General features: G+C 46.2%; 1 protein-coding gene and 1 long non-coding RNA gene across 3 annotated transcripts in view; one reads left to right on the top strand and one right to left on the bottom strand.

The window, feature by feature from the left end:
• IFT140 (intraflagellar transport 140) overlaps nt 1-13,855 on the bottom strand; it is a 1,808,590-nt gene that overhangs the window by 1,463,916 nt on the left and 330,819 nt on the right. For both annotated transcript variants that reach the window (XM_085628169.1, XM_085628168.1), the window contains exon 3: nt 13,124-13,345. In XM_085628169.1, the coding sequence (XP_085484295.1) occupies nt 13,124-13,345 (222 nt within the window). The remainder of the gene's footprint in view (nt 1-13,123; nt 13,346-13,855) is intronic.
• LOC146789893 (uncharacterized) overlaps nt 1-13,855 on the top strand; it is a 454,764-nt gene that overhangs the window by 143,193 nt on the left and 297,716 nt on the right. The window lies entirely within an intron of this gene.

The following is a 13,855-nucleotide window of genomic DNA, read 5'->3' as shown; positions in this document are numbered from 1 at the left end:
AAGACAGTGTATTGTGCTCGGGGGCGCCCTCGGAAATGGCATGCTGTGTGGGGGCCATGGAACCAGTACAGAGGGGACATATGCCTGCCCCCCGACCCGGATCCGCCTGAGGAGCAACTCTCCCCTTAGTCCTTTTCCGGCTTTGACTTTCCCGCTGATATGTGATTGTTTCTAGAGTCTCTGCCTTTCCCTCCTTTCCCTTACTATAGATCAGTGCCTGTTGGACGTGATGGGGCTCGTCCCCCCTGATGGGAACCTCTCTTGGTGTTTACAGTACCTTTCGCCTTGCTTGTGTTTAGGGTTGTATTTAGGTTTATGCAAAATAGAACCTTTGGCTCTCCTGTCAGTGATATGTGGACGCAAGCATGTGTTGAACCTCTAAAGCTGCCGTACCTCCGGGATGACGGCTGAATAGCTGTGTCACTGATATAAAATTAAGGTTTTTTTTTAAAAAAAAAAAAAGTATCCATCACAAACATCTGTTTATGGCAGTCGCTGCACGGTTTGAACTCTGTAGTTTTGGTGGGGGGGAATATTTCCCCTGGCATACTGTTGAAGAATTTTGTGCTAAGAAGCTGGTCAAAGGACCAAGGATAAGCTCTGGATCCACGTCTGATAATGCGGAAATAAAGGAACTGACGTCAGGGCGCATAGATGACAGTTATATGCAGTTCCTCCCATCACTTTCAGAATAGAAAAATGTTGGCATGGATCCAGACCACACCACCTATCAGCGCACAGGATAACTGTTTTAAATGTTTCCAGGTCCAGTTGCCTGTGGAATTTTCACAGGGTGATGAATCTGCAATAAGAAGTATCCATCTGCCCAGCCCCTTCAAGGTCCAAAGACATCTGGGAGCCTTTAGTGCAATATTTACGATCCACTACGAGGAACACGTTAATCTGACAATGGAGAACAATAGTATCCATCCGAAAGTGAGATTTTCAGGATATTGGTTGCATAGTTCATTTCAATGATCTTGGCGACCTCAAATTTTTGCCTCATAGCAGAAACTTTTTCCTGCTGTATTTTAGCTTTTGTTAAGGTATCTTGGGCTCTGGTGGTCCATCATCTGCTCAAATCTAGCTCTTCCAAAGAGAGACTTAGGGGTTTCTTCAGGACATTATGTAAGCTTTGTTGTGAGATCATATTTGGTCCTTTATTAAGTTTGATGCCCATTTGCTTCTGAGAATCCGAGCCTGGCTTGTGCTGAATATTTGCCTCACTGGTTGTATGATCCGGATCGAGTCCAGCCACTGTTCGCATTGCAGAAGTTGGAGTCTGAGCATTTAGAGAAGCATAGACTTTTGTATCTACCACACAAGAGGTATTTTGCTCCAGTGTGCTTATTAATTGTTTCGTCTATGGAGTACATTGTTCAAAAGAGCAAGACTGAGATGGCATTCTCAGAACTATTACCTCCTTGTTTTCTTTTCCATTCTCAACTGTATCACCCATATCATGAGTGGAATGATGTGAGAGTAAATTTCTAATTTAGGTACTGGAGCCTTTGCTAATGATTGTTGCTATTGTTAATGTCCAGGTTATCCAAGTTATTCAAGTTGGACTTATATATGAAAACTAGGCTCCTAACAATAGGTTCGCCCCCCTTTTCAAATCATGGTAATGAGTTATCTTCGACAATCGAATATGTACACTCTAAAGTGAGACCTTCAACCTCCAAAATTGCAGTAGTATAGGCTTATTTTGTTTTTGGAACTTGCAATTACTCTATTGGTACTGCCACGTAAAACAGTCAAGTCAATCTCCTTCTCTTTTTGCCTTGAGAAATACATTTATAGCCACCCTGGCAGGACCTTGGATCTCTCATAGCTTCCTCTGTTTTACACATTAGCCTGGTAAGAGGGTCATTAACAGAAGACTTAGAAAAGCAGATTGCTCTTAGGGTTGAAGCCACAGTATTACATTTCTGTTTAGCACCCACTCAGGAGACGGGGAGAAAGCATGGATGTCAATTCACCAAAATGCCTGGGGTAGCAGGAGGGCCATCACAAACCCTTTGACTTTAATGGCATCACAGGAAGTGACATCATATGATCCTTGACCCTTATTTATTTTTCAAGGAAGGCATGTCACATGACACTAACATCACAACAATTGACACTTTTTAAATTCCATTATAACTGCATATTTAGTATAACAGCATAACACAGACAAACATGTATTGTAGATACCATATATATTATGGTGCTGCCTTTATCTCTGAAAGTTCTGGAGCATCATACTTGTCCTAAATTGTAGTGAGCAAAGCGAGTAAGCCAGACTTCTTATAGGGGGTTTCTCCTCTTGAGAGAAATATTTGAAAAGTAGGCAGTCAAATCAAGCATTTTAAAGAACAATTTTCACATAAATTTGCCTAAATGCCATAGGCACGGGAAGGGCACTCATGAAATGTTCAAATCTTTTCATGGTACGCCAAGCCAATGAAACCTGACGTTCCCCGGGAGTTGACATCCTTTTTTTCAAAATGTAGTATAAGTGCCCCCATATGCCAAAAATGACCATCATTGTGCCAGGACCAGAATTTGGCATGGTTGTCCGAATATTTTATTGGGTGCCACCTTATATCAAAAATGACATATCACATGTCCGTGCAAGAGTTTTGCAATTTACGCTGTCCATATACCAGAGGTGACCCTTTTGACAAAAATTACCTCTGTATATCTGGACCAGCATTTTGACATGGCTGTCAACCTCCCATATGCCATGTTGTCCACCTCTATGACAAGAATTGCCTCAATTTACGTTGGATAGTATCCCAAAGTAAGTCAAAGTTGCGCTCTGAGCATCTTTGCGTTATTTCGCAAGGGGGCATTCCCTGGGCGGTCGCATGGGTGTTTTGATGCAAATCCCCATGTACAAACATTGCTATGGACAGGAGTTTGCACCAAAATCTTATGACTCTAGTTTTACCAACTTTGCATGAGATCTGCACTGTACAGTACACATACAAAATGGAACAAATTTTACACCGCACAGCCTTCGAAGTTGTAAGGTTTAATTATGGTCCGGCCATAGACCGCCTCAATGGACAGATAGACCACTGGATAGCACTCCCACTGTCGATGGCCGGCCGTATTGCGATCATTAAGATGGTTATCCTACCCCAGTTTTTATTTGTTTTTAAATATCCCAATTCCACTCTCAGTCTCCTTTTTTAGTACCCTTCGGGGCATGCTCACGCGGCTGGTCTTGGCAGGGGGACAAGCAGGGGTGGGCTGGCAGACACTCACTCAACCCTTCGAGAGAGGAGGGTTTGGGGTGCCTGACTTTTATTTGTATTAATTGGTGGTGCAGGCGCATTACTCCTACTTTTGGTATCACCCAGATGTGTGACTACAATTCCTGAAGCCTGAATACACCCAGGCCCGCCCTTACCCCCTATCTACTATTCTCCCGCTTGGACTCAGGAGGACACCGGCTGAGATTCATACACTGCAGACCACAAGTTGGGCTTGGGGACGCCTACGTAGGTACCTAAAGGCGGGCCATTTATACTCCCCGCATTTGCTGATTCTGAATAATCGGTGGATATCCCCTACAACTGAAGTTCTAACGCAGCTTGTGCTCACTCGTTGTTGGCTGCAAACAATGGGAGGCATGTTTAGAGCCAGATAATTGCGTTCAGTAACAGACTTGACAAATGACCGGGATATGTCTAAATTAGACCCTTTTCTTGTGCACAGAACGCGAATGTCACTAGTTACTGCGCTGCGTCCTGAGACGGAGGAGCCCCCTGAGTTCCTCCCGCTCACTACAATCATTACTACACCTGACAGCGCACACCTGGTTTCCAGAATGTACTATCTAGCGCAGACACTTCGACCGGTGATGGGTGGTGGGGCGCGTGCCGTCTGGAAGGGAGACCTGGCGCATTCCATGACAGACAAGATGTGGGCCTATTGCTGTGAATAGGCTTGTCTGGTGTCAAATAACTATAAACAAGCTTTTACATTTTAAATATCTACATAGAATCTATATCACCCCCGTGATGCTTGCAAAAATGGACCGCACGCTTAGCCGGATAACCGTTAGAGATGTGCATTGGTGCATGCTGATTTTATCCACTTGGCATAGAACTGCCCCTCTGTCCTGGTATTCAGACATTTAGAACTAATGGTCGAGACTGAGCTCTCTGATATGCCCTTACTGGCACTTTTCACCGCAATTGCATTATTGCTTGCCAGGAGGAAGGTTTCTCTAAACTGGGGTGGAGTTGTGCCACCGATGGTGAGGCCCTGGTTGAGGGATTTAATATATTGTGACACTACCAGTGACATTTATGCGTCTTTGCTGCCACTTGCTTCCCGCCCCAAAAGTATCTGGCACCCACGCCGTTCTTATTTGCTACTTCATCCTGAACTTACTGACTGAACTCTCATTTATGGTAACATAACTGCTAGGTCAGCCAGCCTGTAAAACGGATCAGTTTTATCAAAATGTTATTACTGTATGAGCCTGTATTGTTGTCTTGTTGTTGATGTCTACGTAATTACTGCCATTATATATGACATTATGTCTGTCAACGATTAGTCAACATGCTTTGATTGTATGAGCAGTAATTTTTTGTATATTCTTTTGAAAAATTACAATAAAAACAAGTTTAAAAAAAAAAAGAAAGGAGAGACAAACCTTAAAGCGCAGTTTTTGTTCTAGAAGGGACCCCTTCATATATTTAAAACTATTTTTACTAACCACAGCTGCCACCAAAGGTTCCATTCCGGCTAAGTACAATCCATTTTTTATTACACTAAAAGTGAATAACAGAACATTATTTACTATCAGTATAATGAAAAATGGGAAGAAAATAAGAAATGCAGGGCTTGTTTGTGTTATGTCAATGAAAAAGCCTGACCAAGCGGTTACCCAAGTTAATCTGTCACAGTATTTCAACTCTGATGGTAGGGTACAGGTTGGTCTACTAGGAAATGACAGCTTGCTTCATCGAGATGGGTTATTTGGAGCTGGGCTATCGAGTAAAAGGGACATTCTTTTAATTCAACCAAACCAGTGGTCTTGAAGCTTCACTTTACTCCCACTTGTTAAGAGAGTCTGAATCCTGTGTTGAACTGGGATCCACAAGAAGGCTTAGAGCTTACTACTCAAGAACATCTGGCATGGAGATGATTGGAGGAGCTAAAACAAGCTTAAGACCTTCTACAGTTTAGGGGGCGTGGTTTGGGTGCGGATGGAGTAGGCGGCAGAGCTTACGAGCTCCGTCCCGGCATCCTGACTTCCATAGTGGTGGAGATTCGCCTGAATAGTGGGCGCAACTGCCCTATATCGGAAACAGCCTAGAGGGAACACTTTATCTGGATCCTGCGAACAGAAATCAGCGAAAAAGGATTAGGCGGCTCAGGAGAGCAGTGGACAAAATGGCGGCGCCCATCCGTAGCGGAGAGCGAGATGGCATGGCGGCAGCTTCCGATACGCCTTGAACCGGACCTGATTTACTGAAACCACCCGGACCTGCATGAGCCCGTGAGGAACGGTGAGCCGGGTAGCGTGTGGACAACACGGGGGCGGAGGTGTAACTGGGACGCTGGAGTGCGGAGAATACACAAAGTGCTGAGGCAGTTCATACATCCGCATGCCAGCCTGCTTCCCCGCAGCGGACTGAAGAGGGGGGCGAGAAGTACTGCGGCCGGTGAGAGACCCCACTCACACAGCCCGGAGACCTCGAGACACAAGTGTGCAAAATGATACCCGCCGAGCCCTGAGACTGTGAGGTCCCCGAGGGATTGCCTAGACGGATCTTGCTGGCAGAGGGCGGGGTAGTAGATAATCCTGGAGTAAAGCACACTCCAAGACAGGCTATCACTGAGGCAACAGTTAGGAGGGGGGAGCTAAGCGCTATCTCCCCATATATGAACCCAGTCTACAGAATATTGAGAGCAGCGGAATTCCCTCAGCGACGACGGCTTGCTGACCGGGGAGCCGGGCTGGAGCCGCATTGTGGACCCCAGCTCTCATTGTGATTGGAACGAACCAGGAGCGGTGGGGCGGGCCTCCGGGCATAGCGGCATGCATCCCATTGAGCGCACTGAGAGACGGGAATCCACTCTACAACGACAGTTCAATAACACCTAGGAGAGCGCAGAGCTTAGAGGTTGGCCCCTCACCAGAATATGGCACGTAACCCTACCCCTTAACAATAAGAGCACTGAAGGGAAGGTGTGGGCAGGCTGCACCGCACTTATATACAGCACCTCAGACCTGAAGAAACTGAAAACATTTAACACATTTAGGGGGAACTGATTGTTCCCTTGCGAGGGAATAAGAAGCCTGCCCTCCCACCCACCCAAGCAACGGCAGCAAACAGCGTGGAAGGATAATGGGGAAGCAGGTCAAAAGGAAAGAAAAGGAGGATGCGCCGACCGTCAGTCACCCTGAGGGGAGTGAGCCACACACCTCCCCGGAGAGCCCAACTTTGCAGGACATTTTACAGGCCATAAATACCTCCAGTGAGAGGCTAGGGACCAAAATCGATTCGATAGGGGTGGACCTAAGCCTACTGCGAGACGACCACAAGCAACTGGTCGAGAGTCGCTACAAATGAACGCCAAATATCTGAATCCGGCCTGGTGCTCGCAGTGATGAAAACCCAACTAACTGTGCTGGAAGCAAAGATGCGTGTCTTAGAACTCCGAGCGGAAGATGCGGAGAACCGCTCACGAAGAAATAATATTCGAGTGACAGGATTGCCCGAGAAAATAGAAGGGATGAACATGGTGAGCTACCTGGAGGAGTGGCTGCGCACGGCAGTGGCACCAGAGGGACTATCACCTTTCTATGCCCTTGAGAGGGCACACCGAGTCCCAGCGAGACCGCCTTCCCCGGGAACTCCCTCAAGATCGGTGATAGCAAGACTGCTACACTACTGAGATAGGGACCATATCCTGGCAGAGGCCCGACGACGGGGAGAGCTGAGGGTCAATAATGTGGTGGTGCGATTATTCCTGGACTTCGAGGGAATTACAGCAACAAAGGAGCTCCTTCCAATCAGTCAAGTCTAAACTTTGACAGCTGTACTACAAATATGCCTTGCAATACCCGGCCAAACTGAGAGTGTCTACCCCGAGCGGGAATGGGTTGTTTACCACCCGACAGGAAGCATGGAGCTGGCTGGAACTACATCGAGGGGTGTCTCTTCCCAGGGACCAATGATGTTGCGGAAACCGCTGTGGGAGGTCCCACAGCAAGGGACCCAGTAGAGGTACAATGGCGCCGACGCAAGCAGAGACACAGATGGAGCGGCAAAGCACAATGCGAGTTGTGCCAAGATGACCGGGAAGTCGGCGGACCAGAAACCGACTCGAACTCGGAACAAGACTCAAACATTTCAGAGGCTCCGAGTGATGAGCAACCTGTAGTAACACCTGGAACGGCGGATGAGATCAGTGCAGGTAGGGGGGGATAAGAGAACAAGAAAGAACAAAGAGACAATAGGAGACAAGGGCGGCCTTACTCAAGTGGAGAGTAGATTGTTTGCTATGGAATGTAGTAACTAGGCCGAGCGGTGTGCTGACGGCCGGATGCACCTGACGCATCACCTGCCTTACCTCTCCCTCTGTTGTATGCTTTTACAAGACTTGGACTCTTAGTTTGGATAGGAGAGTACCACCTACTTGTCCCAGGGAAAGGGCATTAGGGGACATGTTATAATGTTTTGTTTGCAAGTTGGGGTACAGCGAGTCGCATTATAGGTTTACACCAGCAGTAATGGACAACACCATTAGGCCAGCGAGTTCAGCATGGAGGGATGCGGGAGGGAGGGGAAGAGAGAAGAAATACAAATGGCTACTGCGGTAAAGTACAAGAGTGTCACCTGGAACATTAGGGGTATGCATACTATGGCTAAACAATACAAAGTGCTTTCTTATCTTAACAGGCGTGGAGTGCAGATTGCGCTCCTTCAAGAAACTCATCTCACAGCTAAAGAAGGTCAAGCCCTACAGAAGCGATGGAGGGAACAAGTGTTTTACACAACCTATTCGGCCTAAGCCAGGAGGGTACTGATCTGTGTGAGGGCCGGAGTGCCTTTTCAAGTGCTAGATATGCTAATAGACCCCGAGGGTAGATATGTTGCAGTGTGAGGGAGGCTAGAAGGCAGAGAAGTGAACATTATGAGTATCTACGCCCCAAACACAGATCAAGCACAGTTTCTAACCAGATAGTGCCAACAACTTGCCCCATATCTGACCTCAACAGTGCTCATGGGTGGGGATTTTAATGCGGTAATAGACGCCTCCCTTGATAGGTCTCACCCCTTCCCCCCCCCTTTGCAGGACTCCCTGGTCACCCGAACTGAGCGTCTGTTTAGCGACTGGCAGAGACATTGGGGGTTACTGGACTCTTGGAGGACTCTACATCCAGATGACAGGGACTACTCATTTTTCTCAGTGACACACGACGTATACACACGACTGGATACGTTTCTATGCACTCCAGACATACATGGACAGATAGTCACCGCCGAATATTTGGCTAGGACGATCTCGGATCATAATCTGTGCTGCTAGGCCTTCGCTGGGCAGGCCCTAACCCGGCCATCCCCACCTGGAAACTGCGCCCTGAGGCACTAGAAGACCATGTTTTTAAAGAAGGAATTTGAGAAAAGATCACACAATACTTTCAAGAGAATGACGGAACGGCAACCTCCCCCTTGCCAGAGTGGGATGCTTTTAAGATAGTGATACGAAGCCCTTGTATAGCAGAAATGGCAGGGATTAGACGCACACTCATAGCTGAAGTACTGGCGGCTGAAAGAGTTCCCAGGGAGCTGGAACAGAAGCGACCGGGACATCCAGAACTGCAAGGGGAACTCCTAGAAGCCTGTGAGTCAGTAGCGTGTAACACAGAAAAGCTACGATGTTTTGATTATCAACAATATCTAGACCGTACACATGGGGAACGGGACAAATCAGGCTCTTTGGTGGCATGGCTAGTCAACCCGAAGAACAGGGGGTCTCCTATAGTGGAAATGGAGGATGAGGAAGGGAACAGACAAAATACCCAGGAGGAGATTAAAGGAATCTTCGCACGATATTATACTAAATTATTCCGTAAAACCTCCCAGTGCAGGGATGAGACAATAAGGGGGTACTTAGAGGGATTAGAGCTACCGCAGTTGGAAACGGAGGAAGCATAAGACCCAGGGGGCGACATCTCCTTGAGTGAGGTGAAGGTGGCCATTAAACACATGGCGCGTAACAAAATGCCAGGAATAGACGGGATACCTGTTGAATTTTATGGGACGTAAGTGGAAGAGTTAGCCCCAAAGTTGGTCCTGATGTATGAAGCAGCAAGAGAATTACAAACGCTACCGACCACCACCAAAGAAGCCCAAGAAGTCCCAATCCTTAAACCTAGAAAATCAGCTCACGATAAAACAGGATATAGGCCGTTGTCCATGCTGAACATGGACTATAAAATATTAAGCAAGATTTTAGCAAACAGGTTATTAAAGTACATGCCCCAACTGGTGCATATGGACCAAGCAGGTTTTATCCCAAATAGGAATACTGCCATCAATATTAGACGCCTTATGGCCATACTGAGGGCGAAAGACTTCCCCAAAGATGCCGCTTCAGTTTTTGGGGTAGACATTGAAAAGGCGTTTGATAGCCTGAAATGGCAGGTCCTTGAAAAGATGGGCCTAGGTGAGGGCTTTGTGAGGTGGGTGAAGTTACTGTATGCAGACCAAAGAGCCAGAGTGCGTACAGGAAAAGTTATCTCCCAGAGTCAGCGAATGGAAAGAGGAACTCGACAGGGGTGCCCACTGCCCCCTCTATTGTTCGAGCTAGCCATTGAGCCACTGGCATGCCGTGCTCGGATGGGGCGCGATTACGTAGGGTTGACAATAAGGGAGACTCATCACCAAATTGAGCTATATGCGGACGACCTGCTCCTCTTTCTCTCGGATACAGGGACGGACCTAGACGGAGCCAAATGTGTGTTAGAGGATTTTAGTTACCTATTGGGTTTGAGGGTGAATTGGCAAAAATCTAGATTGTTCCCTACAGCACCAGATAGACGACCACCAGAGGGTTTGGGGGAGGTTCAGTAGGAATCCACTTGCCTAGACTACTTGGGGGTGACAATATATCATAGAACTGCAGACTTAGTAGAAGGCAACGTGGGTAAGGGAATAAGGGCCCTCCGCTCTTCCATGGGTTTTTGGGGCTCACTACCGCTATCTGTGGCAGGCAGAGTGGCCATGCTAAAAACGGTGGCACTCACACGACTGCTATATATATTTGGGGCACTTCCGATGTGGATCCCGAACGCGGTATTTCGAGAGCTAACCTCACTCATAATAACATTTATCTGGGGAGCTAGTCCCAGACTTCGAGGCATATTACCTTGCAGCGCAGCTCCAGTGGTTTGTGAGGTGGCTGGGGGACAGTAGGAACCCAGAACGGACACAATACCCATTTATGCCAGAGATCTCAGTGCTGGCGAGAATCCTACTAAGATTAAAACAAAAGCCACACAGGAGAACAGAAGAGGAAAGCGTAATTATGAGGTGTTGGGCAAGATGGCTCCAGAGAGCTAGATGCAAGGTCCCCTACTCCCCAGAGCTGCCATTGGAAAAGCTCCGATACTTACCACATGGAAGAGACTGGACAGGGTTAGACGATTGGAAGGAAGCAGGGGTGACAGTGGTTGGGGACCTATTTAAAGACTCTCTTCCATTTGAGGAATTCCGGGAGGGGTTTGACCTTCCCCAAGGACACTTTTTGCTGCATAGGGAGCTCACTGAGGCACTCAAGAAACACTGGGGCACAGGAATGACAGAACCCAGAGCACTGGACTGTTGTAGATATGTGGCTCAGTCCACAGGCAGAATTAAGACAGTCTCCTGCATTTATAGGGCAATCAGAAGAAATGTCCAGAACCCCCTGGAGCAGTTGAGAACACAATGGGAGGGAGATCTGGGGGTGCCAATCCCAGAAAAAGATTGGGAAACCATTGTTGAACATACCCTTAAGATATCGAGAAACGCCAGATTTAAAGTCATAAACTATTCTGGGAGTGCCTGAGGCTGGGCGGTCTTTGGGAAGAATTGCTAAACATAGTTGAAAGCGTTATAGACAGGGAGGTACCACATACCCCAGGACACTGCATACTCCACTGGTTCCCACACACGGCCAAGACGGAGGTTACTGGGAGGTTTCAGGACCTGGCGTATGTCTTAGCAAAGAGAGAAATTGCAAGGAATTGGAAAGCCCCAAGGGGGCCAAATATAGGGACCTGGAAAAAAGAGCTAGAGAAATGGATAGACGCAGAAAACAGAATCTTGCAGACAGCAGCACAACGAGGTATAGGGAACCAAGAACCAGCAAGAGCATGGGGAGGACTGTTAGATGACATGCGAACACCAGACCTAGATGAGGCAGAAGAAGTCCAATCGAGGCCTCCAACACCGGAAAGGGATAATGAGAGGAGACCCTTAAGAGACTAAGATCAAGACAAGCTATACCCTGTCCCTCAGAAATCCCAGATAAGAATAACAGAAGATAAGATAACAGTGAACACATAACAACAGAACATCAAACTACAAGTAGGCGACCTGCTTGGGGGGGGGGGGGGGGGGGGGGGAGGGAGGAGTTGGGCTCTGGCCCTTTGAATTGTTTGTACGAACTCTTGCGGCAATGGGAATAATAAGAGAACACCAATGTATTTTCTACATGTACGTGCAAAGCCTATTATTGTAATACTGAAGAAGTATGTAACTCAAATGCTAACAAGCTCTGTTTAAAAAAAAAAGACCATCTATAGCTTAGTCAGAGTAACTATAGTTTTCTCCACCAACTCACAGAACCTGCAATTCCGTTAAATCTATTCGCTCCACTCACAAATAAATCCTATCATGACTTTTGTAAAAGCATCAGCCCAGCTGCATTATGTGCAATTATGATATCAAGTACAAAGAGACTTCCAACGAATCAGAACCTAATCTTAAAACTGGAAGTGAAACTCCCCTGTCTTGTTCACTCCCCAGAAGGTTATAGCAGACACTAAATGTACAACATCCGTCCCCTGATCAATTGCCACCTCAAGAGCAGCATACAAGCAAGGTGCTTGGAAAAGAAAAGAAAAGGAGACCAGATGAGGAGACACAGGTTAGAAGGAAACCTGCAGGTGTTCAAGGACTGCTCTCAAAATCCTATTTGAAGTTTAAAAAAATTTGAACAAGATGCAACAAAAGCTTAGCAAGGAGGTGGAGGAGATAAAAAAAATTGAAGGATTAGATTAGAAACTAGAAGTATTTTTAGCATAGAGTCAGTGTAGGAGAGGAAGCACAAAGTCTCTTGAAGAGATGTATCAAATTCAGAAAACCCATAAAAATGGAAACTGACGCAATGATCAAGAAACTATAATGGAAAAAACATAAGGATCTGGAGAATAGGTACATCAGGGTTTGGTTTGTGACCAGAAGGAATAGAAGGGCAGCAATCAATAGAAAACTTTGAGTAGTTTAATAAAAAAACAATTCTTATTCCAGAATGATCCCAAAATGCCTTAATATCTGGCAAGTGCACAGGACACTTGCTCAGATATCTTCCAAAGAAACATTTCCAAGTACGAAGACTGTATATTTTCAGGACTACCACTGAAAGAGAAAGTCCTGTAAAGGTCCAAAATGTTCAGTCCATTAAAGCTACATTTGCCTGCTCCTTTCATGTGCTCCCGAATCTTACATTGGATATGGCCAAGCAGTCAAGAGAAAGGAGATCCCTGATCATCGGTACGTCATGTTGTTGTGCATGGTCATAACAGCAGTACACTCTAAAGTTCTAAACCATAGTCCTCCGGACAAGAAACATGTTCATGCAAGGTAAATTGAGGGTAACATAAAAATAGAAATGTTGTCATTATCATTAATCTGTACATTTTGCATTTAAAAATGACGATTGAGAGTTGACAAGACTCTGTGCCTTTGCATCATTAAAAGATAGGACCTTCACATTTGCCTTTGTCTTGTGCTCCTCATCAGAGAACAATATTTAATAAAAAGGTTTAATTTTGCCTTTGTGGTGAAAATGTCTCTTTGTGGCAAACGTTCCAGCAGGATACAGTAAAAAAGGCACTTACGCTATCGCCAGACACTAGGCGGCTTCCATTGGGGCTCCATTCTAAGACAGTGACAGCTGACCCATGTGTGGTGGGCACAGAGTGCTGCTCCTTTTCCTGCTCATTGAACATCAGTACTTCACCGCTCTCCCAACCCACAGCCAATATGCGCTTATTGGGGTGCCAGGTAAAGGAGACAGCCAGGAAGGGGCGCTCCAGGTGGGCACCCGGAACATGCTCACCCTAACAGGAAGAAAGAACAAATGAAAACAAGCAATTTTCAAGCCAGTATACTTTATAAGCCTTTCACCGGCTTGTTCATTTTTGTGAGAACCAATCGTCAGAAAAGTTAGAATGTATAAGCAATACACAACTTTTTATATGGCATGTTTTACATCATTAAGTTTTTTCTATTCTTCCACAACACTTGACATAAATTGAGATATCAGGCATCTGGATGTTACACTGACTCATTTTAAGACAGTTTCATAATCATAAACTAAACACCACAATATGAATTACTCCTCATCATTTATCAGGATAAAACCAAGGCATTTGCAAAACCAAGTCCAGTGCTGCGCATGTTGTAAAACATTCTGTTGCAAACCACCTATCCGATCTTGAGCTAAAAGCATGGCTCCATGCCTCTCCATTGGTGAAGAACATCAGTTTTGGATGGGACACATCTGCATCTATGAAATTTGTTCCACAGCTGTGATAGTGCTGGGTGTTCTCAACCAACACAGTAGGAAT

This window comes from Triturus cristatus, chromosome 10, assembly GCF_964204655.1.
Source record: "Triturus cristatus chromosome 10, aTriCri1.1, whole genome shotgun sequence".
In the NCBI taxonomy this organism is placed as follows: Eukaryota; Metazoa; Chordata; class Amphibia; order Caudata; family Salamandridae; genus Triturus; species Triturus cristatus.
Note: the sequence above shows the minus strand (reverse complement) of the source record. Positions and strands in the feature narration are given on the sequence as shown.